This window comes from Corvus moneduloides, chromosome 7, assembly GCF_009650955.1.
Source record: "Corvus moneduloides isolate bCorMon1 chromosome 7, bCorMon1.pri, whole genome shotgun sequence".
Classification (NCBI taxonomy): Eukaryota; Metazoa; Chordata; class Aves; order Passeriformes; family Corvidae; genus Corvus; species Corvus moneduloides.
The window spans coordinates 38,023,412-38,051,395 of NC_045482.1; the positions used below are offsets into that span (position 1 = coordinate 38,023,412).

Sequence of the window (27,984 nt, forward strand, 5' to 3'; positions counted from 1 at the left end):
TCCCGCCGCGCCCCCGCCAATCAGCGGCGGGGGGCGGGGCTGCCGCGGGGCGCGGGAATCTCCGGGCCGCGCTCCCATTGGCCCGGACCCGCGCGCCGCCGGGCCCGCGCGCGCGCCGCCATCTTAGCGCGGGAGGCGCGCGGCGCTGAGGGGCGGCCGCGCTGGGGGGAGGCGGCAGCGCCATGAGCGCTCCCGGCCCCGATCCCGCCGCGCCCGGCGCCGGCTCCAGCCTCGGCCCGCTGCTCCACACCCTGGGCGACCCCGCCGCCCCGCCGGGAGAGCTGACGGACGCGCACCTCACCATCGTCAGGTGAGCGCGGGGGGACGCGCACGCTGCCGGAGGGGAGGGGAGGGGAGCGGGCGGCCTGAGGGCTCGGGCCGGCCGGGCCGGGCCGGGCGTGGGAAGGGGGAGAGCCGGGAGGGCGATCGGAGCGGGGAGGTGCTGCCCCGGCTGGGATCAGGGAGGCAGGGCTGGGGACGGCGTGGCCGCGGGGGAGACCGCGGGAGACACGCGGGTCTGGGGGGAGGGAGAGGAGGAAGGAAAAGGGAAGGGAGGGAGGAGTGAGGGAAGGAGAGGAAGAGGAGGGAGGAAGGAGTGCATCGCTGTAGGGTCTGCGCATCCCAGAGCCTTTCTCCCCTCCTGGATTTCTTGGGGAATCATCAGAGGTGGCTGAAGGAATGTTGGGAAATAATAACTTTCTTTTAATGACAAAAAAAAGGAACTGCGTTGCAGCTTTATGTTTGGAAGAGTGAAGTTTTTAGTTGTGTTTTTCGGGTTTCGGAGCGATCGTGCCTTGTTTTAATTGCATTTCTTTCTGGAAGGTGCTTCTTGCCCATGAGGTTGTGCCTGTACGTGCATCGTTCCGATTTTATCATGTGCAAAGGCACGATCTCTTACTCTCCGTGTCTCCCTTGAGTTCCTGCCCTTAGTTCTGCAGTGGCTTTTAAAGCTGTAGCTACTCAGATGCCAGATTTTACAGGTTTCTAGAAATAACTGACAGCAAAAAAAGTCCTGATGTAAGTATTAAGCAGCAACAGGTTTCTCAGGTTGTCCTGGATGACTGAAGTTAGCACGGTTTGGGTTTTGCTGTAAGAAACTGATAATTTACGTTTTATGGGGTAATTACGGCTCTCCTGCAGGGATGTTCCTCACATATGTGCAAAGTCATCCTTGCTGGTTGTCAAACAAGGATTTTCCTGCAGTGGGGAGCCTGCATTCTGGAACTGCTTATAAGGAATGTGCTTTTTCAGCTCCTGTGTTTCTGTTTATCCCATTTTCAGCAGTCATTTAAAGCTTGCCTGTTAGCTGTTAATGTTTTCTAGAAGCTGACCAAAAAGTGAAAGCCCTTAATGTTTGTGTAGATGTTCTGTAAGCAGAAAACGACTCATTGCTCACTTTGTGCTCTAACACAGGATTTTGCTGCTGGGTCAGACCATGTGGTGGCGTTTTTGCTCTTTAGCTCCTTCAGTGTTGTGTCAATTTCTTTCAAGAAAGCTCACCGCTGTGTGTGAGAAATTGAATGTTAAGTCAGTTACAAAGTGTTTAACCTGTAAATGTTGTTTGTTTTCCCTTCCTCTCCTTACAGTCGCTTGACTGGTGAAGGAGGCAAAGCATTCGCCGCAGATGTCAGGAAACACTTCCCTCAACTCTGCAAGGTGTTTAAGGTATGGTTTTTCCAGTCAGTTCTCTACACTTCAATGAACAAAGATGTATTTTGGTGGACAAGGTCAGTGGGCATTGAAAAACAGATTTGAATTCATTTGTAGAGTCACAGATTCATTAAGGTTGGGAAAGACATCCTAGATCATGGAGTCCAATTTTTAATAGGAATGCGGGGTAGTGATAGAGTAGGAAAGGGGTTTTTGGCAAAATAGATCTTCCCTGTGATGAGGAATTACTGCAAGAAAAAATAAAATGCAGGGTCTTGGGTGTGTTCAGGCAGTATTGCACGGTCAAATCTAATCTTCCAGCCAGAAGAGATAGCTGCCTTAGAAACACTTTTGAATTCAGAATATGCAGTAAGCATCAAGGTTTTTTTAAGGATTAATGTAAAGATTGTTTTTAGCCATTGTTCCCTTTTGTTTTAGAAGTTTAAAAACAATTGGAGGGTCAAGTGATAGAACATAACATACATAGCCAAGGTGGAGAACTTGGGATGTTTAGGATTTACTTCAGTAAAGATGTCTGAATTACTGAGAGCAAAAATGCTTTCAGTACCTCAGAGTGTTTTATTGATTTGCCGTGTATGGAATTCAGGGAGGATTTCCTACATGGGTGCATTTTTCACCAAGTGTTTGCTTTTGTCAGCTTCCCAGCAGTGTTGGTGTTCAGACAATAAACTCAGTATTTCTCAGGTACTTTTCTAACCTGAGGTTCTGTGGGTTTGGGTTTTTTTTTTTTTTTTTGCAGGCACACATTTCTAGTCCAAACTTGGAGCTCAGTAATGCAGCATTGCAGGCCTTGGGATTCTGCACTTTTAATTCAAATAACACAGCTGAATTATCTGGTAAGCAAAGCAACCTGTGAGTATAAATATATACATCAGAGTTCTTTCTTTATGCCTATCTTGGCATTTATTTTAATTTTGACCAGGTTTTGTCTTTTATATGAGCAGTATGATCAGTTCATTAATTACATCTTGTACACAAGTCTGGTGATACTTTTTCATGCTCTCACACTGATTCTGTTGTACTAACTCCTAGTTTCATTAAATGCTTTGGTAGCAATTAGTACAATAATTAGTTGTGTGGAATTAGTGATGAAAAAGAAATGTTCACGTGGGAAAAGAGTGAAGAGCCTATTTTTAGGGTTTGGGGGTGCACAGTAGTGCTTTTCCATGTGTTCCAGCTTTTACTTGGAGATTTCTGGTGGTTCCATCAAACCATTGAGTGGTTTGAGTTGGAAGAGACCATTAAAGGTCATCTAGTCCAGCCCAAAATATTTCAAATTAATCTAAAGTAATCCAAAATCTTATGACCTGCATTCCTAGAAAGTACTAAATCCCTTTCCACAAAGGTTTTGTTGCTAAAAACTTGAGGCTTTGTCTCAAGGTAAAACCACAGGGTTTTGGTAACAGGGGAGAGGGCATTTTTCCTGTTTGAAACTGGTTCTTTTGGTTCTCCTACTCCATTTTTTCAGTGTCTTCTGCTTTCCTATTATTCAAAATTTCCCCTGATTCCCTGTGAGAATGAGGCATCTCTAATAATGTCTATGTGGTGTCTTTTTTTTCCTCCCGTAACTCATTTTTTTAATCTGTTGATAAATTATAATTTTGTTAGAGAATGTCAGGCTCCAGGAACCACAAAGCCCTGAAAACAATGGGGAGGGAGGGAGGACAAGCAGCTCCTGTACCTTTGTGTGTACATTTGACTGGGGAGAAGAGTGAATGTGTCCTTACATTTCTCTGATTGTGAGATCGTTCACCCACAAAGTGCAGATTTGTAGTAAATCAGACTTTATTAGCCTTGAATTTTAAAGGAACTCATGATTTCTCCATCTGTGTTCCTAGCTGGATGTAAGTTTTATATTAACCTCGTTAATTTTTATGTAATAAGCTACAATTTTACCACCTGTAATAATAAAACCTTTTGTAGGCCCTAGTGTGAATTTATGTCAATGTAGCAGTGAGATTGACCAAAGCGCTGCTAAATTCACTTAAAATCCAAGAAGTTTTCAAGAATTAAATACTTATTCTGTAGTTCTGGTGTATTTAACTAAAGTTGTCTTCTAATTTTATGGATTCTTATAAAGGTAATCCAGATGTACAACAGTACTAGTATTTATATATTAATATATTTTCAGCTTTTTGGCTACTTAATTGGGAGCGAAAGTGCTCCAAAGTAATGCTGAAGACAATGGACCCTGGGCAATGTTAAGTGAGCAGAATGACCTGGCCTGTAATGAACAGGATTTGAGGGTTTGTGTGTTCTGCTTTCAGCCACTGAAATCCAGGACCTGCTGTCAGCAGTGAACAGCGTTGCTGTGAAATCCTCAGACAAAAACACTCGCACTCGGGCACTTTGGGTCATCTCTAAGCAGGCATTTCCTCCAGAAATTGTGAAAAAGGAGGTGAGTTTCTTCATTTTTCATTTTCTGGCGCCTCATTTCTCACAGAGAGGAGGCTTAAGAAATTGTTTAAAAAGAGGTGAGTTTCTTCTCTTTTTTTTTTGGTGGCCAAGGCAAATCCTTGGTCGCTCTCCACTCAGTAGCTTTTGAATCTGAAGGCTATTTCCCATCAAATCTGACAGCCAAGTATGAATTCTTGGAAAACCTGAGCCAGTAATTATTGCTTTCCTTGAGGGAGAAAGCTGCAGTGTGAGCAGTTGTATTAGAAAGCAGTGAAACAGCACAGAGGAGAAAGGTTATGAATATTGCAGTTTAAAACGAGACCTGGCGTAATCCAAACACAATGAAAAATGAAATGCCCTAATTGCAGCTCCTCATGGAATTATTTGTATCTAGCTGCTCACTCTGCTCTTCTCTTGTTTCCTCAGGTGTCCAGTATTCTCTCGACCCTGGAAACAATCCTGACTAAAGGAGATGTTCAGTCTGTTGTGGTTGAATATGAAGCACTTAATGTTATTATACGGTGAGTGCTCTGCAGTATTCACTTGTCATCCTTAATTTGAGGGGGAAACTCTTCGTACAAAACCTTAGTGGCACTAAATATGCTAAAGAAAAAAAATTTTAATGCTCCTTGAGTTGTTTAATATGTTAAAGATTGTTTTCCTCCAGTGTTGTCCTGGTTTTGACTGGGCTAGAGGTGATTGCTGAGTGCTGTGGTTTGGGTTTGGGATGGGAATAATGTTGATCACACAACATTAGTTTGTGTTTTAGTTACTGCTGAGCAGTGTTTGCTTTAAATCAAGGTCTTGGCAGCTTCTCACCCCACCAGTGGGGACACAGGAGCTGGGAGGGGACACAGCTGGGACAGCTGATCCCAAGTGAGCAGGGGATATTCCACGGAATATGGCATCGTGCCCAGATGGGAACTGGGGAACTGCTGGGCAGTGCGTGGGAGCAGCTGCACTGTGCACCACTTGTGCATTATAACTGCAAAAGATCACCTTAATAATGACATAACCATTCTGATGCAGAAATCAGACAATATTCAGAGGAAAGCCTTGCTTTCATTTTTAATGGCTTTTTAGGAATTATTTCCCAAGTCTCACCTGTGCTTCCCAAGTCGTGTTCATTTTGTTTCCAGAACCTGCCTGGTTGAGAAATTCTCTGCCATTATTTGGGGGTTTATTTAAAAATATCCCCTTGGCAACACATTTTAGTGCAGTGTTTCCCATAACACTGTTGCGATTCCTGTCTAACTCCAAAGGTGACTTTTTAGGACTGTCACTGTGAGCACATTGTTTTGGTCAGCAGAACTAGAATATTCAAATTTTATCTTTGTAAATATGTTGAGCTTGTAGCTTTACTCTTGTTTAAGTATGCTCCTCAACTTCTGGCATCTGGTTTGAGCTGCAAATCTACGTGAAAGTGAAATAGTTCTTTTAAAGAGTGCTTTTAGAAAGTGCACTGGCTTTAATAAAATGACTTGAAAGGCAGCAATTTTCCTTAGTGTACAGCAAATTCTCCATAAACTGTAGGGATGGGGCTGTGACTTTGCTGGGTCAAAGGGGACACTTGACAAAGTTCCAGGATTTCTAGATACAGGCTGGTTTGAATATATGCCAGGTATTCCCATTTCTGCCAGGTTTTTTGGTGTGTGTGGGATGGTAGAAAAATCCGTAATTGTTTGTCATGGTGTGCTCCAACAGCTCAGGAATAGGAGGATAAAATCAGAGCTCTGACCAGGCCAGTGTTCATGGAGTCTGTGCAGACCTGGCTTGAGATGTTCCCAAAACAGGTGGGAGTTGTTCCCAGCTGTGGAGGAGCTGTCTGGGCTGCTGGGAACACCCAGGGATGGCTGCTGTGCAGACTTTCTGTGGGCATTCCTGGTGCATTCCTGTCAGGCTCTCAGCTCCGTTGCCCAAATTGTTGTGATGAAACAGAAAGGACAGCTCTAAAGTCAGTTTATTGTTCTTTTGGAGAGGTTTATCTGAAATAACACCTGAGCTTTGCAGTTTTTAATAAAATGTCAAAATACAGTTGATTTAAAAGTTTGGAATGGTTTCCTATAAAATCACATATTGAATTAGAGGATTTATTAATGATAGAAAGATAATTTTGAGTGCCTGAGCAGTCTTGCTGATCTGTAATCCCTATTTTTGGGGTTTGTTGTTTTTTTCTGGATCCAGCTTAATGGAGCAAACTCCAGCCCAGATGGGAGAAGAGGCTGTGAGGTGGGCAAAGCTGATCATCCCTCTGGTTGTCCACTCAGCTCACAAAGTGCAGTTAAGAGGTGCCACTGCCCTGGAGATGGGAATGCCACTGCTCCTGCAGAAGCAGCAGGAGGTGGCAGCTGTCACCGAGCACCTGATGACCACAGTGAGTGGCAGTGCTGGGCCTTTGGGCCAGAGGCAGCAGCAGGAGGAACTGGGGGGGTTGGGTGGGTGGGGGGCATTGATTTGAGTTCCTGTGCATTGCCAGCAGCTTCTTGATGGCAGAGGTTTTAATGGAAAAATTCCTTTAATAGCAGTGTTAAGTACAGGACCACTGCAAAACGGTGGTGCCTGGGTAGGAGACAGAATTGGGAGGCCTGAGAGTGGAGATGGAGGCAAGAAAGCAAAGGATACTCAGCATTGTCCATTCAGATTCCCCATCCTGTTCAGCAGCAGCCCCTTGGTGGTGTTGGTGAAGCTTTTCATGTTCCCCTGCACTTCCAGGACTATGGACTTGCTTGGCTTCTTTATTTTGCCTTTTTCCCTGCTGAAAAACCAGAAAACCCAAACAAGCAAGGTGGTGTTTGGGGTCAGAGTGTGTTTTGATTTTAGAGTTGCAGGAAATGCAAACATTTTAGGAAATGGATTTTGATTTGTTGGTTGCTACCATCAGAATAACAACCATAAATTTCAACTGAAAAGAGAATCAGGTGGTAGCAAATGCTCTGTGGTACAGAGTGAAATCCTTCTGATGTAGAAACAGGTTGGTTGTGTCCCTAGACATTGGTATGAGTGTATAGTTTTTAGAATATTTTAAATATATTTCTTGTAGAAATTCTGTTTCTTTCTGTCTGCAGAAATTAATTTCCGAACTTCAGAAATTGTTTTCTACAAAAAACGAGACCTTTGTGTTAAAACTGTGGCCCCTGTTTGTGAGATTGCTTGGAAAGGTAAGCAGAAAGGCAGCCAAGAATCTGTAGAAAAGGAGTTTTTTACCAGCAGAAATCTCTTAATTCTCAATTTCTTCCTCCTCAGACTCTGCATCGCAGTGGCAGCTTCATCAACTCCCTGCTGCAGCTGGAGGAGCTGGGATTCCGCAGTGGCTCCCCAGTGGTGAAGAAAATTGCCTTCATTGCATGGAAGAGCCTCATTGATAATTTTGCTCTAAATCCAGGTAGATTTAAAAAAGAAATAAAAATTAACCTGAATTGTTTTGCCTGCTTTAATACATAACTGGAAAAAAATACTGTGTTAGTGGTCAGTGCTCTGGTAGATACCACTGGGTGTGCACATAATGTTGGTGTGTACATACACATGGTGTGTAGAAACAGATAAAATTCAAGGTTTGGCTTTCTTCGTTGTTTTTTTTTCCTTGTTTTGTTTTCTTTTTAAGGCAAGGTGATAGTTAGACCATTTGTTCTATCCTAATTGTTCTGCTGAGGCTGGTAGAAATAGAATAAAATTAGTAAATCGTGTTTTGTAATGCTTTAATTGATCCAAACAGCAATGAAATGGAGAATAAAACATTCTGTATATTTTATTTCGGATGGTGTGGGTCAACTGGACAAGGGCAATGCTTCAGGATTCCAGAAGTGTTAAAAAAAGTTGTTTTAAAGGTCTAACCTAGATCTGGACAAGTTTTACGTCTAGCTTGTGTCAGAGCAATATTTTTTACCTTGGTTGTGCTGCTCAGTGTTCTGAAAGGAAAACTGTTTGGTTTTCCTTTTCCTGGGGCAGATGGGAGCTAACAGAGCGAGCAGGAGGGAATTTCTTCCTGTTCATCACAGAATCCCAAAATGGGTCAGGTTGGGTCACCTGGCCTGACCTCCCTGCTCAAGCAGGCTCAGGTTGGAATTCAGAAAATTTCATTTGAGTCTTGGTATTGAAAAGAAAGACTTGATTTTTCCAGAGTTATTCTAGATAATAATTAGAGCAGTAAGACAGTCTGAAAGGCTGCTGTGTTTGAGTTTTGCAGATTGCCAGTAATTGAATTGGAAGCTAAAATATATTAGAAAAAAGCATAATGGTTTAATCAAATGTTGCTGTCCTGTGATTTAATTATTTATATTGCTTAAAATGCACCTCTTTGGTCTCCCAGACATCCTGTGCAGTGCTAAAAGGCTGAAACTGCTGATGCAGCCCCTGAGCTCCATCCATGTGAGGACAGAGGCTCTGGCACTGACCAAACTGGAGGTGTGGTGGTATTTACTGGTGAGACTGGGACCTCACCTGCCTTCAAACTTTGAACAGGTAACAGCTGAGAGCAGCCCTGATCCCTCAGCCTGGATGGGGGGTGCAGCTCAGTCCCTGCTTCATCCTCGTCTGGTTTGTTACTGAAATACAAACTGCCTCAGGGAACCAGTTTTCACTCATGTGACTTACAGATTGTACTGAAGGAATATTTGGGATTTGCATTCCCAAAATATTGGAGAGCCTGTGGGAATGTCCTGTGAGCATCTCTGAAAATCTCCCCTGAGTGCCATCAGGGATTATCAACGTGTTAAATAAGGGCTGGTTTGTCCTTTCACCAAGAAAGGGTGTGCTTGGAAAAGGCTGCCGTAGGAAAACTGAGGAAAAGACCATAAATGCTGAGGAAGATAGAAAGAAAAATGACCCAGGTGTTTCATTTCTAGTCACATTGTAAGTGGAATCCAGCACCTGGATTTCATTAAATTAATCTTCAAGATAGGAGTAAAGGGAGGGAAAAGTATTTTCTTAGGATGATCCAACTGTACTGCATCTAACAGGAATTTTTGTTTAATTAGACATTTCTAATTCATTATAAATACCCAGAAACTCTTGATTTGTGAACAGCCCAGTCTGTGATATTTGAAATGTGTGGTTTATGGCTTGCATGTGTTGTAGCTGTTTGCCCTGAGCTGGGATCTCTCTGCAGGTTTGTATCCCATTAATCCAAAGCACCCTGAGTGTGGATCCTGCTGCTGCATTCCCAGGAACGCCCTCACGCCTGCCAAGCAACCCCAGCTTGGGCTCAGCAACCCCTGGGCAGAAATCAGGTATTGAAACATCAACCTGTTGGCATTTCCAGCTGCATTTCAGATGCAGAGACTTGTCTGTTCTGTTTATGGTGTTCGTGCTTTTTCATTTATAATTACCATTCTTGAGAACAGTGCTTTTCCTGCATGGTTGCTGCAGGGCTCAGAGGTACTGATTTATACTGGGTAAAACGAGGCTGTTCCAGTCAGTATTTAAAGTTTAAAAAGTTGTGCCAATCACAGTGTGAGGACCAGTTTTAATGTCCTGAATTGTGTTCTCTGTTGCAAAGGAACTTTGGGTTGAAATTTATTTTTTCATATATGTGCTATTTTTATATATGTCCTTTTATTTCTGTAGCATTTTTAGTTTCTGCAGCATTTTTAGTTTCTGCCTGAATAGAATAAAATCTTGGAATGGTTTGGGGTGAAAGGGAGCTTAAAGCTCATCCCAATCCACCCCCTGCCCTGGGCAGGGACACCTTCCACTACCCCAGGGTGCTCCAAGCCCCATCCAGCCTGGCCTTGGGCACTGCCAGGGATGGGGAACCTGTGCCGGGGCCTTCCCACCCTGACAGCCAGGAATTGCTTCCCAATACCCCATCTAAACCTACCCAGTGATGATGATCCATCAGTAATTTTAATACTTTAAATACACGTGAAACCACATCTATTTGAGCTTTATTTCTAAATAGCCAATGAGGGACTCCTGCTTTTTCTTCCCTTTCTGCAAGCTTGGCATCCATGACTTGTGCCACTCTAGACTACCTCCTAGTAATTACTCCTAGTAATTAGGAGCCTCAGTGATGTCCTGGATGTGGGGAGTTTCCTGTGTTCCCTTCTTTAAAAGGTTCATCTTAGTCCTGTGAGATCACAACTGAATTAGTCAAAATGTTTTGCCAAGGCCTCTTCAATTTGTGCTCCAGGTGACAATTTCCAGTGGAAACTGTTCTGTAGCAGCAGAGTCACACAACAAGAGTTCAGTGACCACGTAACCACAGCTTCCATGGAGATCTGTGTGGCCAACATAAAGTTTGGTGTCCCAGAGTTTGCAGTTTTGGGCAGATAATTTATACTTTGAAAACACCTGGGTGTGGCTGTGATGGCAAACTCCACTTATCTGAGATACCTGGCTGCCAGAGGTGCCTTTCAGGCAGCACTGCTCAATGACTTGTCCTTTTCCTGGGAGATTTGGGGCTGGTGGATGTTCCCTTTCTCTGGAATTGTGAGGAACTGTGACTTTTGTCCCTCCCTCAGGTCCTTTCCCGTTTGTGAGCCCAGGCACGCCCAGGATGGCCCTGAACACCAGCACAGCAGGAGTGGTGCTGTTCCCTTCCATCCAGCTCCTGGGAATTGAAATGCTGCTCCACTTCCTCATGGGACCACACGTTGTGGATTTTGCTAAGCAAAACAAACTGGTTCTTAGTTTAGGTATATGAGGTTTATTTATTTATTTATTTATTTATTTATATTTAAAAATATTTGCATTATCTCCCATTTTGTCTATTGAAATGTTTTAAACATTTAAAACTGTTTAATAAAAATAAAAGATGGTTTAATAAATCCTCTTTAAGATAAGTTGTTTTCATGTTAAATGCTGTAAGTACACATACACTTGATTATTTTTTAGGCTTATTTTCCCAGTAAACAGCAAAGTAACAAGTTTATGGAATATGTTTTTTTGTTCTTGTAGAGCCTCTCCAGTACCCACTGATCAGTAGCCCTTCTTTTTTTTGTAAGCATGCCAGCACTCTGATAAATGCTGTTCAGGATGGCTTTATTGCAGTTGGAAAAGAAGTTCCTGGTAAGAACTCAGTGATGCAATTGAAATATTTCCTGGGAAATCAAGGGGGCAAGGGAAACGTGAGAAATCAGCACTTTGTGTAATGTCCTGATGTTACATGAAGTAGAACTGGTCTGACTTGCATTGCAGACTTGAGTTTGGCCTAAATCACAATCTGTCCTTTAACACAGTTTGGGTTTTAGCTGCAATTTTGTGGAATGTTTTTATTGCAAACTGAATAAATCCATTGTTACCTTGCAGATTGTTTGCTGAATGTTATCTGGAAGGACATAAATGGATATGTAAAAACAGCAATTGAAGCAGGTAAAAAGTGGCATTTTCTTTAATTTGTCATTTCTCACCAGTCAGAGGCGTTTTGGTTTTTTTTTTTTAACTGGACCATAAATTGTTGATGCTTCATTGCTTGGATTTAGTCTGAATCAATAATTTTGTTTTATTTTAAAGCAATTTCAAAAGGAAAACAACCCCACCTCAGGTCTTTAGTATTGAGGAATGGAAACATTTAGTGGATTACTCAAGGTTTTTGACTCTGGTGCCTTTTTTTCTGCATCCTTCATTTTTCTTCTTAGTAAACTGTACTGTCTGCAGATGTGTAAAAGTTGTTTCCTATTTAAAAAATGTCCTTTATCCAAAAGGCTTTGAGAGTCCAGAATATTCTTAATAATGAAAACTTCTGTATTGAAAATCTAACTGCAAATGAAGAGGTGTTCTTGGGATGAATACAAAATTCCACAACTTGAAGTGTATCAAAATTTAAGTCCTTAATGAAACAAAGGTGTTTCCATTTACTAATTAAACTTTGAGGTTTTTATTTAAACTTTGGAATTTCAGTTATGTTATGAGCAGAATTGGCACCTGAATCTCTGAAGTATTTGGTAAATGTTTACAAATATACCCAGAATTTTTTTGCTCTTGCACTAGAAGTTCTAATGATGCTCAGTGGCCATTGCTTTGTTCTGCTCTGACTGGAAATGTTCTTTATTCCAGGAAACAAGAAAGAAAAGCAAGGCTCAGAAATACTGACCATGTTACTCCAGGCCTTAAAAAACACTGTGAGATCAAATTCTCTTCCTGTGCAGAAAATACTGGTAAGTTTTTCCTTAAAAACATTTTCAGATTTAGCAGCAGAATTGGGTACATGCTTCTCTTATGCTTCAAAAAACAGTTTGGAGACCTTCTTGATGGAATTTTTATTTGTTTTTACTGAAGGGAATTGTTTGAATTTTGCTTTTATTTGTGGTGTTGCTTAAAATATTTAAACCCTCAGAAAAAATGTATTTACATGTATTTTTTTTTTTTCTTTTCCCCTACTTAGTCCCTCATTGACATCACTGTCAAGGAGTTGCCTCCAAAAGTATTGGGATCACCAGCTTATCAGGTTGCTGATATGGATCTTTTAAATGTAAGTCTGAATTAATTCTGGGATTTTATTTATGCTAAAAAATGTATTAGGAAGTGAAATTATTTCATGTTCCAGAATGCAGACTTTGTTTCCAGGCCTCACTTCTGAGGAGTAATTTAACTGTCTCTAATTAATGAACTGAACCCTGAAATTGCTGCAGAAAAAGGGCTGATACTCATTAGTGAATATCATGTGCTGTGTTCCCTGTGCTGCATCAGAGGGGAGGAACAGATAATAAAATATTTAGAAAATAATCACAAAAATAACCCTGTGGAAAAAAGGCTGAAATGATGCTGAATTTGGGGGAATGTTTGTTTGGAGAGGAGCAGACTGAGTAGGAAGGAGTGTGCTCCTAGTTGGAAGTTTTAATTGGCAGATATTAAATACATTTTGTTAAATACTCTTTAACACTAGCAAACATGAAATATTTGTGGTAGATTTGAGCAGAAGTCATCCAAAAGATCTCTTGCTGCAGCCTGGAAATCAGCAAATCCCAGGATCTGGCAGCAGCTTCAGGTTTCCAGCTTTCCCCTCTCATTTTGATTTTGAATTGATAATTTTTGACAACTTCTAATAATTGTGAATTTCTGACTCAGAATTAAATAGAGTTTATACTTACTTGTGTAAGTGAGGCACCTATTTCATGTGATCAGTGCTGTTTGAACCTTTTAAATTTCTCTTCCAAGGGAACTCCAGCTTTGTTCTTAATCCAGCTGCCTTTCCATAATAACCTCTTGGAATGCTGTGTGACAGATGAGAGGTACGTGGAGCCTTGTGGATATTAAGCATCCCTTAGAAAATACCACACAAGTTGTTTTTTCCTCTGATTTCAGCTGGGGAAAAAAAAAAAATCTCTTACCTGTGGAATTTCCTTCCCCAGATTCTTTGTGATTCTGGAAACTCTGGTGGGTTATGTCCTGTCTGGGCCCACCTCGGCCCTGGCTTTCAGTGAGTCTGTGATCTGTGTCATTGACCAGAGTGCAAAGCAGGTGGGGAACAAGGAGCACCTCTGGAGAATGTGGAGTATTGTTGTTAATCCTCTGACTGAGTGGATTAATCAGGTAATTAATTAATCAGTGGCTTTTTGGTTCTCTTCCCCACCCCAGAAGCCCACAGGAGAACTTTGTGCTGAGCATTTATCTTAATGGTTTTTTAGGAATTATGTGTCTTGAAGTGATAGTGAAATCAGATAGCTTGGCATAATCCTGCTGTTAAAAAACATGGAAAGCTTCCCTCCAGAAGCTGTTAACTATTAAAGACCATGGGTTTGTTTGCTTGGTGTGAAAATAAAATAAATCCCAGATTGGGGTGTTCAGGATGTAATTAGACCAGAGTTTTACTCATGTTAGATGTCTTTAGTGTAATGAGAACCATATAAACTGTAATATTTAAGAGGTTTTGCAGCTTATTTACTAGAAATACATTGGCTGTGATGTAGGAGTTGCTGAACTAATTAATCCTCATTAGTCATTAGACCTAAAATTCATAGAATTTATGAAGAACGTTTTAGGTGCTGTGACTACAGTGTCATGTAGTGACAGACACAGGGAATGGCTTCCCACTGCCAGAGGGCAGCGATGGATGGGATATTGGGAAGGAATTCCTGGCTGGGAGGGTGGGGAGGGGCTGGGCTGGAATTCCCAGAGCAGCTGTGGCTGCCCCTGGATCCCTGGAAGTGTCCAAGGCCGGGTTGGACATTGGGGCTTGGAGCACCCTGGGGTAGTGGAAGGTGTGGAATGAGATGGGCAGGGGTTGGAATGAGATGGGCTTTAAGATCCCTTCCAGCCCAAACCATTCCATGATTCTCTAAGTGTTGTCATCACTGCAGCTGAAGGAAGTGGGAGTACCTGAGGCCTTTCCTAACAGATGGGTTTTATTCTTGGAATGAAGTTACTTTGGCATTTAGAAACAGAGCTTTTTATCCTTTGGTAGCAGGATCCTCTTGAACTCTTGAACAGAATATCTGATTTCAAGCTGTGCTTATTACAGTGAATCAGGAGCAGCCTTACTCGTCATCCCAATTTTGCAGCTTCATTAATCAGAAAACTCTTCTTGTTGCAGACTAACGAGGTGAACCAGGGGGATGCCTTGGAGCACAACTTCAGTGCTGTGTACAGTGCTTTGTTGCTGCCAGTATCCCACATCTTCCCTGCTCAGGGATTCCCACAGGTAATGCATAAAATTAATTTATATAAAATTAATCCCACCAAATGCATAAAATTAATTAAGAACAATGTGGGGTTTATAAAATCTCTGAACTCTCAGAGCTGACTTCGCTACCATGGCGTACCTACACTGCACCACAGATTTAAAACCCTAAACCTCCAACTTAAAACCCTAAAGAATGACCTGGCTTTTGACAGAAGAAGAAAACATAAATCAACTTTTCTCTATGCACAGATATTGATATCTATGAGCTTTTTCTCTCTTTCTCTGTGACAGCCAACTTTGAAATCCTTGTTGCGCACGTGGTCAGACCTGTACCGAGCTTTTGCTCGCTGTGCTGCTCTAGTTGCAACAGCAGAAGAAAACCTGTGCTGTGAAGAAATTTGTGCCAAAATAATATCTGGGCTAGAAGGTGAAACTCCAGTAGTGAGTATAAAACATACAATTTAGCAGATCTCTTCTAAATGATATATGAGAACGTGTTGTAAATTCTAACGGAGTGATTTCTGTAGCGTGGGGTGGTTTGGGTGAGACTTTAAGCTTTAAGAATTCTTTTTGCTGACAGGAGTTGGTAGAGAAATGAAAGAAGGGAGTAAAATTAATTATAAAGCTTTAAATATTCAAATAGTTAAGCAGACTTTAGATTTGTCTTTTGACTAATTAATAATAGTGATTAATGAGTGTCATCATGGTGGTAAATGGGATTTGTGCAGGTGAAATGTGTTTATAGGTGGGATTAACAAATACCACAAACCCAGGCACTGCAATTAGGAAGGAGGAGAAACATGGAACCATCAGCCTTGTACACTGAAATTTAAGGATTTTACTTCTAAAGCTGTATACAAGAGAGAGATTTTGAAAGAATCAGCCTCTTGTTACTGGAATTGCCTGTTCCCAGACCTACACCACAAGGGGAAGGGGTTTAACATTAACTTTGGGATATAAAATCCTTCATGCTTAAAGTTCATTCATGAAAAAACACTGTGAAAGAAACAAGAGAAAAAAAAGAGATTTGAAAACCTGGAATTAGAGGATTGCATCATTATAACTTACCTTGGATACTGCTGCTGATAAACATCACTTTCAAAAATCAGTAATTACTAAACAGGCAAAACTTGAACAGTTTAAGAGTTCAGTGTGAAGTTATATTGAAACTTCTTTTTAGCTCACAGTATCAGTGTTCCTTATAAAGCAAGTTTGGCCTTATTTAGGAGGATTTGGATGGATTGAGGGAGAAAAAAATTAATTTTGATCATCTTCATGCACTAAAAATTAATTGTGCTTTGACTGTAATGGCAACTTAATTGTTGTGCCTGTAAAGGCTTTTCTGGCAACCAGGCTTTGTCTTTGAGCACACAGTGACCCTTGAAACTTAATTTAATTGATGTATCTTAAATCTGACCTCCCAGCTGCCTGTCACTGTTTGCTGCTTTAGACACTGTATTTATATCTTATTTATTAGAATGGGAAGCTCATCCTTAGCAGTTTAAATGTGTGTACTGAAAATGGAATTTTATCAGTCTGACCTGATCATGCAGAACAATTTCATCCACCTTTAATTAAAAATTATTTCTTTGCTGTCCTGAACATCCAATGTGGTTTTTTCTGTAGTTTTTCTCTTTTGAGCTCTGCTGAGGATGGGTTTTTTGTTTCTGAGGGTTGGTTTTTTGTTTCTGCTGGTTGATTTCTGTTTCTGATGATCTCTGTTTCCTCCTCAGATGTTTTTCATGCTGGAAGGCCTCACCCACCTTGTGTCAGTCATGGTGGACTGCATCAACTTTGCACCCTATGGAACTAAATTCCAGCCAAAAACTAGATGTAAGGAAACACTTGGATTTGGGGGTTTCTGTGTGTGGCTTCAAGAGTTGCTTAAAAATTAGAGTATAGCAGAAGACAAAGGGTCATTGTGCATAAAATATTCTTTGTTTTGTTTCCTATTCCCACTTAAAACTGCTAAAGCTGAAGAAATAATTTCCAAAAAAGCATAATTCAGTAAAAAGGTAATTAAAATTTTTCTGCTTCATGGGAATTTGTTAAAGTAGTAAAATGTAGTGTTGGGCTACTGAAGGAATGAAATGCTTTAATTGGAAATGCTAATGAGGAAAAACATAATGTAAACTTCACTTCCAAATAAATAAACTAATAAAAATTTATATTTCTCCTTCCCTCCTGTTCAGTGTTCCAGAATTTGTGTATCAGGTGGTATCTGAGGAGTGGTTGCTGTTTCTTTTCAAGTAGGCATTAAAACCTTAAAAGCAGAGTCTGACCAGCCGTAAATATAAATGAGAAGAATAGAAATCAGATAAAATTATGCATTAAGAATGTCTTTAATTTGTTAAATAAATTCTTAAACTATTTATAGATAGATTTAGTTTGGGGATCGAAGTTCTGCCTCTCGTGCAGACTCAGTGTTCAGCTGTGTTTTATTGTCAGGCATGTTGGTTAAGGAAAAAATGGATTTTTTAACTGAATTTTTGAATATTAGCTCCCCAGACACCCACAGATTGGGCTAAGAAGAAAAAGGAGCCCCTTGGCAAGCTTGCCTCTCTCTTCAAGCTCCTGCTGATGCTCCTGAACTCTTTCCATGAGTTCAGCTCCAAAGAAACCCATTCAGAATCCCTGATTTCCGTGGGACCTTCCCTCCTGGCTGCTCTCCACACCATCATCAGCCACATCTCGCTGCCTTCACTCATTGGCACCACGTTTGCCATTTTTTCCAAGCCCTTGGCAGTGTTCTATGAAAAAACCAAGTGAGTATTGGAAGGCTGGGTGGGATTTTGGCGTGGGGAATACTCTGGGTGCTCTGTAGTTGTTGTGGGATGGAGCTCGGGGGTTTGCAGGGCTTCAAAAAAGCTCCATATTTCACATTTTTATCTCTTCAGAGGGACTGTGTTGGTATCTCTGCAAGGCTGAAAGGTTTGGTTTCCACCTGCTGGGAATTTTCCTTGGAGGGAAGATACTTATTAATAGAAATTTATTTTCTAGTGGGCACTGCATATAATTTTCTAGGAAATAAATGATAATTACTTGATGCACCCTCAAATCATAATTTTTCATTTTTAAGCAGAAGGAAATACTGAGAAAAACTTGGCTTGGTGCTTTTTTCTTGAGCATAGTTTTCCTTGGATTTATTCGTGAAAATGGAAAAGTTGTTGTTTTTTTTCTTCTCTGAGCATCATTTTTTTAAGATTTAGAAAAAGGAGAAGTTGGATAAATATTTTTGAAGGAACACATGTGAGAGCAAATAAAAATTTGGGAACCTGTTCAGCTTGGAGGACACAGGTGTATAAAATGAGTTACTGAATGCAGTTTCCTCACATTTTTCTGGATAATTGTACCTAAGGATTTATGTATATGGAATGTATTTATTTCTCTGGAATTGCTCAGTTTATGGAATTGCTTAGTGGTGCTTCAGTATTTTAAAGCAAATATTTCAGCTTTTTAATGCAAATATTTATGGGGGCTGGGAAATGTGTTTGGGGAGAGCATTAAGAAGGCAATTAAAAGTTAAAGCTTTAATTCTAAATTTGTACTAATTACTACTGACATTTGCTTTAATTTCTCCTAAAGTCAGCATATCCATGGAATTGATAGGATAATCTGGGAAACTCCATCAGGAAATTGTTTAATCCCCCAACTGAGGCTCATTTCACAAAGTGATTCCATCAAGTTGCTCACTAAAACAAGTTTGCAGTGCTTGAATGGATGATGTGTGAAATTTTGGTGCTTGGGATAAATGAAACAGCAAAATAGGAATTCATTTCATTTGTTTTGGCAGGCTCCCTGAGGTACCCAAAGTCTACAGCAACCTTAACAGCAAGGTAAATTTGCTACAGAAATCACTGGGCTTGGGGAAAATGGGGGACACGAGAGTTCTGCCATTCCTCTTGTATTAAAAAAAATACAAAATGTGATGAGGGTAGAGATTTAATTTTTAAATTCTTTATTTTTGAGGGGAGGAGCAATCAGCTCTTGGACTTTTATGTGCTGTGACATTCCAAGTTGTTTATAATAAAAAACTTTTAAATAAGCTTTAAATTCAAATATTGCAAACTTTGTATGAAAAGTTAGATTAAAAACCCCCTGTTTTTTGTTCTCCCTGAGCTTGAGAAGCTGCTGGCAGAGATCCTGCAGTGCCTGCAGTGTCACTGCCCGGGCTCCTGTGACACTGAGCTCCTGCAGCAGCTCTGCCCCGTGCTCTGCGTGGGCTTCCAGCACAGGAACAAACAGATCCGCCACCAGTGTGCCCAGCTCTGGAACTCCACCTTTGCCAAGACCTCCTCTCTGACTTACCCCGAGGAATTAAAGTAAGAAACAGGTTTTTATTATTTATATCTTTCCAGGAAGAGCTCTCAAGTTGTCTTGTATCATTCTGAGTCCTTGTGCAAGCTGGGGGATCTTTTTGTTCCAAGCTGCTGCTCTTCTTCTGCACCTTTTCCCCCCTCCCATAAATATAATTTGTTGTTGTTGTTGTTGAGCAGATCTGTGTTAAGCCAAGCCAAAAAGAAAATCCCTCTGCTGCTGCCTGGTTTTGAAAGCATTGAGATGTCTGAGGAGTGCAGTGGCCCCTTCTCTGACACGGTAAATATTTTGTTGACCCCAACAGGGATTTCATGGGAATTGCTCAGCAGGGAGTGAAAAGTCACTTGGGATTTTTAATATGATTGACCTGCACTGGCTTCATGTTTAGAATGATAAACTGTGCTGGGTTAGTCAGAAGACTCAGATGGTTCTTAGCACTTCCTGCATTGCAAATTTTGGGTTCTGTGAATTTATTTGAAATAATTAATTTTTTAAGTTGTCCTCTACATAATTTAGAGGAGATTTGGGAATGAGGGATGGTTTTATTCTAGAAATTAACACAGGGTGGGTTTTGTGAGCTTGGAGTTTCTTCACACAGTGCATTGGTTGTGTTTTTATTTGAATAGATGGAGAATTCCCAGCTGGATGCAAAGATCAGTGGAATGGAGGTGAAGGTGGGACAGAAACGAGATTCGATATTGACGCAGACGAGTGAACCAAAAAATGATGGCAAAGACAAGTCCAGCAACGTGCAAGCAACACCTGCAAAGGTGGAGTGTTCCCAGAGAGGTGCCCTGGAACCAAATCCAGGATCTTCAGGACAAAATCCTGAGTTTGGGGATGCTGAAATACTTCTTTTGCAACTTCAGCTGCCCATCACACTCTGATTTAATATTCCAAGTTTTGGGGAGGGGTCAGGCTGGGTGGGAGGATGGGAGATAAAAACCTCAGCCCTCACTCTGGCTGGAGGTTGTGACAGATTCGGGTCTTGGTGGGTTTTGGGGTTGGCAAATCCCTCACAGGATCTGTTCCTTCGGGAATTCCTGATTTTCAGTTCCTCTCTTGTTCCTAACCCAGGGTTTGGGTTTTTTATCTTTCTGCAGTTGAAACTAGAATTTTCATCTCCTAAGACTACAAGTGAGACGCTTCTGGAAGAGGAGAAATCTGTTGATTTTGTGTTTATTCCTCCCGAAACAAAACCAAGAATATTGACAGAACATCAAAAAGAAGTGCTAAGGTCAAAGAGGTCTGTCTGTTACTGTTTTAAACTTAATGTGAAATGTCATTCATTGGGTAGCTGAGCTTGACTTAACTTCAGTGCCTGTTTCTCACAACTACCACAGGTAATTGAGTCTTGTTCTTCCATAAGAGTTACTAAGTTTAAAGCTAAGAGAGTTCCTTGCTTTGCTGTTTTGAAGCAACCAAATTATTCTTGCAATTGTGTTTCCTATTTTGATCAAATACACTCTCTCTAGTCTGTTTGGAGTTTGAGAATTTGGGGTTTAGATTTTTACTTCGTGACTCACTTGCAGTGTGAAATAAAAGGTGTCATTTTTCATAAATCATGGAAATGAAAGGATTGGGTAAAACAATCTGAGGAAAGGACTCCTAAATGTAAAGAAAAATCTTGAGCCAGCAGCATGTCAGGAGTTAGGATATTCCCAGACTCATCTTAATTGCAAAGGGATCTTTAGAATGATCCTCTTTTTAATGTGAGAAAATAATATTGGAGTGGTTTTTGTGCTTAGGCATCAAAAGCAGTGTGAGCAGGACTTGTGTGGCTGGAACTCCTCTGGTTTGGGTAGTCAGGTGTTGACGAATTCTTTTTCAGTGGGATCCCAATCACAGCTTTTATTCCCCAAAAATAAAGATTTAATGCAGCTGAAAATAGTGGCCTTAAAATACAGAGATAATGAATTTCAAAGAAGAGTCTGACATCCCATTCCTGATTTTGTTCCAGAGTTGATATTCCTGCCATGTACAACAACTTGGATGCATCACAGGATACCACCTCATTTTCCCAGTACACTCAGAGCCAGGAAGATTCTTTGTAAGTAAAAGTGCCCAGTTCTGGTCCCTGCAGGTGTCTCCTTTTGCACCAACGCTGATTCCAGTCATTCTCTTTTAGGGAAGTACCACCTTCAGTAGAAAATGCCAAAGAAGACACTGCAAACCAACCTCAGGTAATTTCCCATTGTCTGATGGTGATTAAGGTACCAGAGTTTCTACCACAACGTGACTTTTTTGTGACTTTTTTCCATTCTCAGCACCAGGTGAGAGGAAATTTCACACCATTGCAGTGCTGTGTTCTGCTTTCTATCATTTATACCTGGCAGGCCCAGTCACTGGGTATTTGATTTCAAAATGGGAGGATTTATGTGAGCAGTTTCTGATCACTCATGTGCCTGTGCTGTCACAATATTTTATTGGCGTAAAAACCATTAAATCCTAAATTCCTTTTGGGGAGGAACTGGCTGAACAACTGCTGTGCTGACTGTAGTGCCAGTCAGACTGGGTAAAATACAAGCTTTTAATAAAAACTGGGTTAGTAGCAAGTTTATTCATATCTCTGGCAAAACTTAACACATTTTTTGGAGTTCTTTGTTTTGGGATTAAATGGTTTTTTAAAAAAAGTGTCTTTTATAACTACCAGCAGATAATAAATAATTTGAAGGAAGGGTGGTTAGAAAAGCCTTGTGGGTGTGTTGTTTTCTGCTACACCAGAATTGTATTTGAATATTCTGTTCACAGGACAAGTACAACTATTTCATTATATTCCTAGGACAAATATTTTGCTGTTTATATTTTTGGGACAGGAGGAAAACGCAGGGAGTGAAGGATGTCAGTCAGAGGAGAGCCCAGCCTGCAACAACAAGGGCGAGTCCAAAAATGAGACAGCTGAGATGATCCCAGAGGAAACATCAGTTGGAGAGGGATTGGAGACAAGTGCTATGGAAGCAGCTTCCGAGGAGGCCTCAGCGGGGAAGGAGAGCACCTCAAATGTCAGCAACAGCGAGGAGGAGTCCAAAAATGAGACAGCTGAGATGATTCCAGAGGAAACATCCATTGGAGAGGGCCTAGACACAAGTTCTGAGGAAGCAGCTTCTCAGGAGGCCTCGGCAGGGAAGGAGAACACCTCAAATGTCAGCAACAGCTCAGCTTCCAGCGACATCATCTCTGGCACCCCCCAGCCCGTGAGCCGGCGCCAGTCCTTCATCACCCTGGAGAAATTCGGGGCTGCAGAGAACAGGCCCTTCAGCCCAGCCCCACTGAACTCTGTGTTAGAGCTCTCTGGGAGTGCTGCTGGGGCACAGGAAAACACCAGTGGCAGCAAGGCCAGTGCTAAAGCAGAGAAATCTGGAGAGGAAAATAAAAACCCTCCAACTCCCGAGGCTGACGCGGGGGTTACGGCGATCCGCAGGGTGACGCGCCGGCAGAGCAGAATGGAGCTGCAAGGGAACAAATCCAAGCTCCTGAGCAGGTCAGAGGAGTCCCTGGCCTCTGACAGCCTGGAAAGCAGTGCTGAGCTGTGCTTTGCAGGGGAGGACGTGGAGCATGTCCTCCTGAGCCAGTCCCAGGCTCTGCACTCCGCGGAAGCAGACATCAAAAAAGCCGAGGATACAATCGCAGAAGTGGAAAAGGCCCAGGCACTGGACATGGACTCGAAGGAGAACACCCCCCCAGACACCACCAGCTGCTCTGAGCAGGCCCCAGGGGATGACAGCCAGGTGCCACAGGTGTCCCCTCACCAGAAGCAGCTCCGGCGTTCCTCCAGGAGACGCTCAGAGACTGTGGAGAGCTCCTCAGGGAGCCAGGAGAAGGAGGATGGGCTCCCAAAGAGAGACAGGAGGAAAGAGGAGGAGAAGGCTGGGCAGAAGAAGCTGTCACAGGGTAAAGGTGATGGATCCCAAAAGCAGAAAGGAATTCCTGGGAAAACAACAGAAATCACAAAAGAGGGCAGCCAGCCTGAGAGAGTGGCAGAGGACTGGAGCTCCAAGGACTCTCCTGCTTCCCGGGGCCTGGATGAGGATGGGAGCAGAGGTGGCAGGAGGGCAGAGGATTCCCCCAGGGCTGAGGGGGAAGCTCAGGCCAGCCTCAGCACAGCAGGGCAGAAGGTGGTGGAGCGCCCACGGTACCACACCAGGAGATCTTCCCAAGGTTTGCTCTCCAGCATAGAAAACTCCGAGGCTGACAGCTCTGAGGCCAAGGAGGGCAGCACGAAGAAGAAAAAACACATAAAAGTGAGGAGTAGAAGCAATTCTCTTGAGGGTAAAGTGAAAGAGGGACAGCCAGGGAGCCAGAGCCTTGAGGTGTCTCCCCAAGGGAATGAAACTAAGAATTCACTGGAAGCAACTAAAGATGAACCTGAGGTCAGCACAGGTGCTGCAGTGACAGCTGAACCAGGTGGCCTGGAAATCCAGGTAATTCCTGCAGCTGCTGGAAAAGCTGTAGGGTCTGGCAGCTCTGAGAGTCCCAGTGCTCTTCAGGACACCAGCCTGGAGCAAAACAAGGGTGATGCTTCCATGGAGTCACTGAGCAGCTCCTGTGTGTCTGACCAGGATGGGAGAGCAGCAGAGGAAAACCAGCAGGAGGAGAAGCAAACCAGCACAGGGGACTGTGCACCAGCAGCAAGTGTTTCGGGTGCTGAGCCCTCCTCTCTGCAAAGCCCTGAGTGTCCAAGCAAGAGAAGCAAAAGGGTGAAAAAAATCAAGAGCTGTGATTGCTGCTTTAAAAAGCCAAAGCAGCAGGTGACTGAATTCAAGTTCATGGAATTAAAAAAGGAGAAAACTGAGCTGGAGGAGCCCCAGACCACCCCAGTTGAGACACCTGTGAATGTTTCTGGTCACTCAGATTTGGAGGAGAGCTTGGCCCTGGCTCCTTGTGCAATGAGCACTCCATTGCACCCTCCCAAGGAACCCAGCACCTTCAGCATGGAAAGCCAGGGAATTTCTGTGGATAACCTGCAGGGCAGCAGTGTGGTGGTGGAGGAGAATCCAGAGGGTTCAGCAGGTGAAACCACTGACTCCATAGAGGAAATAAAGGAACCTGCTGAGCTGAAGGAGGAAACAGAACAGGTTCTGCCTGAGAGTGCTCCAGGAGAGCCCAGGGAGAGCTGCCTGGACTCACGGGACCAAGGGGAAGAACCAGCAGCTGCAGAAAAGGAAGAAATAAATGAAAATGGACAACTCGAAGAGGTGCCCCAGGAACTGAATGCTGACAGCAAACCTGAGGAAAAAGAGATGAAGGAGCTAGAGGGAAATCAGGAGGATAAAGGAGAAGCTGAGAACACTGCAGGAGAAACTTGTGGTGTTGCAGATGAAGAGGTGAAGGAGGAACCGTTGGAAACTGAAATAAAAGTGGCTGAAAACGTGGCCTTGGAAAATATGAGTGTGGATTCCCCTCTGAAGGTGGAAGGGGACCCCTCAGTGCAGGTGACTGAAAGCCCCACCAGCCTCCAGGCTCGCTGCACGTGGTCCCCCTCAGCCTCCCCATCCACCAGCATTCTGAAGAGAGGGGTCAAAAGGAACCAGGAGGATGACTCCCTGTCACCTGCTAATAAGGTATCCAGTGGGAATTGCGTGATACTGGGTTCAGAACTGGGATGGGGTAACTGTAATTGTTCCAGATACATTGAATTACTGGTTTCCACTGTGAGTAGCCTTAGAGAAAAGGGGATGTTCGGGTTTGGAATGTGCCAGCACTGACAGATTTGCATTGTGAGGGGTTGGGTGAGGGGTTTTATTTTGAAACAGAACACCAGAGTCTGTTCTCCCTGGATCACTGCAAAGCCAGGATCAGCATCCTCAGGGTCATCCACGTGCATGTAGAGATTCCTTTGGGAGTCCTTCCAGTCTGTCCTTGGCCGAAATATTTCCTGTATCGTTCAAGAACTTCAGTGATTCCAAACTGAATTTTTTTGTCTCCTCAGACTTCACCAGGCTGTGCTGGGTTCAGTTCCCACTCTAAAACCTCCTTCTCTCCTCCTCAGATCCGCCGAGTCTCCTTTGCAAATCCCATTTTTCAGGAGGGCCTGGCAGATGACATCGACAGGAGGAGTCCTGTCATCAGATCCCATTCCTCACCCTCTTCCAGAAGTCTTAAAACCCTCTCTAACATGCAGGTCAGGGGAAATTCTGTTACAATATTTTGTGTGTCCCAAGCATTCATGTATTTACATGAGTAGCATGGTTTTAGTGCATGTCTGTAGTCAGTTACACACAGTTGTAAGAGATGAGGATCAGAAGTGTAAAAATCAAAACTGCTTTAGCCTGACTCGTTCTGTTACTCTGAACTCAAGTGAACTCTGAGGTTTCAGCAGCTAAAATCTAACTATTAACTGAATTCCTACTTTTAACTGAATTCCTACCACCCTGAGATATTTTTTTCCTCTTTTTCTATCCAGCACATTACCACTCCAACCAAAGGATTTCTGTCCCCAGGATCTCGTACCCTTAAATTTAAGAGCTCAAAGAAGTGTTTAGTAAGAAGTGCTTTGGTTCATGTTTCTCTTCTATTTTTTTTCACTCTATTCAGTGTGTGACAGTTAATTTAATACTTCCCCTGTGTTATCCCAGATCACAGAAATGGCCAAGGAATCTCTGCCATGCCCTTCGGAATTTGTGTATCCTGCCTTGGCTGGCTGCAAAGCTCCTGTGGATGTCATTTTACCTCAGATCACATCCAACATCTGGTGAGTGGCTTGTTGCTTTTGAAGGTGGCATTTCAGTAGAAACCGAATTCTTACTGAACCTACAAAACCAGAATTTTAACCAGAATTCTTTAAAAAGAGTAGGGTTGGTTTGGTGAGGGAGAGACTTGACTCTTCTGGAATTCTTCAGGTACTTTTTTGAAGACTGAAAAGCTCCCCAGGGATGGAGACTTTGTGCAGGGCCAGGAGTTGGATTGATGATCCTGTGGGTCCCTTCCAGCTCGGGATATTCCCTGATTCTCTGCCAATAACCCATTTTCCCTCCCCTGCTGCAGTGCCAGGGGCCTGGGGCAGCTCATCCGAGCCAAGAACATCAAGACCGTGGGAGACCTGAGCACTCTGACAGCTTTGGAAATCAAAACTCTCCCCATCCGCTCTCCCAAAGTCTCCAATGTCAAAAGAGCTCTGAAAGGATACCACGAGCAACAGGTAAAATTGAATTTTAGCACCCACGAAGCCAATACTGATGTAATTAACTGCAGGAGGAACTATGTGTTTTTTCTGTCATGAAAAGTAACACTTTGAAACCTAATCCCTGCTTGTCTCAGTACCACAAATTCAAGATACAGATGAGCTGGTTAAATTATTATTATTAACAGGAATAGTGATTGGATTATGAGGCTAAAATATATCTCACCATGTAATTTAATGAGTTTTTTCACTTCGAAAATGTTTTCTCTCCCCAAAATATGCCCAGGTGAAATCTCGAGTGTTGGAGGAAAGCACAGTGCCTGAAGATGCTGAAAAGCCTGGAAATAATGTGGAGGAGAAATCTCTCTGTGGAGATGAGGAAAAACTTGCAGCAGGTACCTGCTGGTGGCTTTTTGCTTGGGACTTGGAGGGTTCTTCTGTCTTGTCTTCATTCTCTCCTGGTGGGAACACCTCATCCTTTTATTTTTATTTTGAGTTTAGTTTTATTGTTACAATCATGATCAAACCCAGCAAAACTCACCCTAAGGAAGGGTAGCATGGACTGCCTTTGCTGGGTCCCGTGGAATAAATACTTTGTAGGCTGCTTGAGGATGTTACTTTGTACAAAAGCAGCTGGAATTCTGCTGGATTTTCCTCCACTTCTCTCCTTTCCCTCCTTACAGATTTGGTCGACGCAGCCACCACCAACAGCAGCGAGCAGCCCCCGGCAGATCTCCTGGGGCAGATCCAGGCTCTGGCTGCTCAGCTGAGCTCCGAAGATCTCCATGGATATTCTGGCAGGCAGCTGTTTGAGATGCAGGAGAAGCTGGCAGGGATGGCCTCGTGCATCCTGAGGAACCTGCAGTCCCGCTGGCAGTCCCCTCCCCACGAGGGCCCCGAGTAGCTGCTGCCCACAGCTCAGTAAGGAGGAGTTTGTTCCAACACTTTTCCCCCCACTTGTTTTCCTTACTGCTCAGTTACTCCTTAAATTCTGCATTTTGTGCTATAGGAGATTTTTTTAAACACCTCCATAAAGTCATTCTTTTTTTTTTTTCTTTTTGGTTGTTTGTTTGTTTTTTCTCTTTTGGAGATTTTTTTTTTTTTTGGTTGGTTGTTTTTCCCCCCTGATCTGTGGGACTGTTTCCTCCCTGGCAGAGGTGTTTGTATTGGATTGCTATGCATCTTTCTTTCAGGCAGTGAAAGAAAACCTGACAAAGCTGTGCAATAGCAAAGACTGTGAAAACCAAACCAACAGAGTAATTAAATTATTTTTTCAAATCCAAAGTGTTCTTACTGCTGCAAACTCTTGCTGTGGGGTAAGAGCTGGAGCTGGCAGCTCTGCTCCCCTCCTGCCCCAGCTGCTTCCTTTGGAGCTGCTGAGACTTTGACAGCACACGTGAGGTAAGCTGGGCTTAATTCCTTACAGCAGGAGCCTGGGATTTGTACTGGATCTATTTTTCCATGTATTTTTGTACGACTCAGACTAAGGAGTTCTAAGCAAATGTGCTTGTACAGGAGAAAGACTGCAAAGCCTCCCAGGCTTTGACCCATGTCCTTTGCTGGCAGCAGTTCTCCTTGTGGAAAGACTTTTTTCCATGAGGAAATGGATGGATTGGACAAGAGCTCTTTGTATATTGTGTACAGACTCACAGCAGATGTTGGGTAATAATTTATGGAGTTCTAATTGCATGGACTGCATTGCTGCTTCTTGGAGACCTTCATCCAGAATTCCCAGGTTTTCCTCTGGAATTCTGATCTGTATATATTGTACTGTAGCTATCCAGATGGATGTTTATTGAAATGAACTGCTGCAGGTGGTTTTAGAACTTTTACATGGGCAAATAAAAGAGCAAATAGTTCCCAAACTTGTTCATGGCTTTGTGGTTTGGTGGTTCTGGCTTTTTTTCTCTCTTCAGCTTCC

At 42.8% G+C, this 27,984-nt stretch overlaps 1 protein-coding gene across 2 annotated transcripts; it reads left to right on the forward strand.

The window, feature by feature from the left end:
- Positions 1-146: 146 nt before the first annotated feature.
- RIF1 (replication timing regulatory factor 1) lies at positions 147-27,928 on the forward strand. 2 transcript variants are annotated; one of them, XM_032113883.1, is made up of 35 exons: positions 147-310; positions 1,587-1,665; positions 2,411-2,507; positions 3,939-4,069; positions 4,495-4,589; positions 6,253-6,442; positions 7,134-7,226; positions 7,312-7,450; positions 8,375-8,526; positions 9,173-9,293; positions 10,527-10,700; positions 10,963-11,073; positions 11,314-11,376; positions 12,061-12,161; positions 12,389-12,475; positions 13,162-13,235; positions 13,356-13,536; positions 14,537-14,644; positions 14,918-15,067; positions 16,360-16,459; positions 17,127-17,391; positions 18,420-18,462; positions 18,746-18,948; positions 19,123-19,222; positions 19,570-19,713; positions 20,047-20,189; positions 20,904-20,993; positions 21,072-21,126; positions 21,760-24,504; positions 24,933-25,064; positions 25,347-25,424; positions 25,519-25,634; positions 25,928-26,081; positions 26,350-26,458; positions 26,747-27,928. In XM_032113883.1, exons 1-35 carry the CDS (start codon positions 183-185, stop codon positions 26,965-26,967), a joined length of 6,972 nt encoding a protein of 2,323 aa, XP_031969774.1. In that variant the 5' UTR covers positions 147-182; the 3' UTR covers positions 26,968-27,928. The 2 variants fall into 2 exon arrangements, with proteins under 2 accessions (XP_031969774.1, XP_031969775.1); XM_032113884.1 differs by lacking the exon at positions 25,347-25,424.
- Positions 27,929-27,984: the final 56 nt, after the last annotated feature.

Coding starts and splice junctions, on each gene's coding strand:
- RIF1 (XM_032113883.1), top strand. CDS start 183: ATGAGCGCTCCCGGCCCCGATCCCGCCGCGCCCGGCGCCGGCTCCAGC. Junction 2,508..3,938: donor TAACACAGCTGAATTATCTG/GTAAGCAAAGCA, acceptor TTCTGCTTTCAG/CCACTGAAATCCAGGACCTG. Junction 26,082..26,349: donor AAGGATACCACGAGCAACAG/GTAAAATTGAAT, acceptor AAATATGCCCAG/GTGAAATCTCGAGTGTTGGA.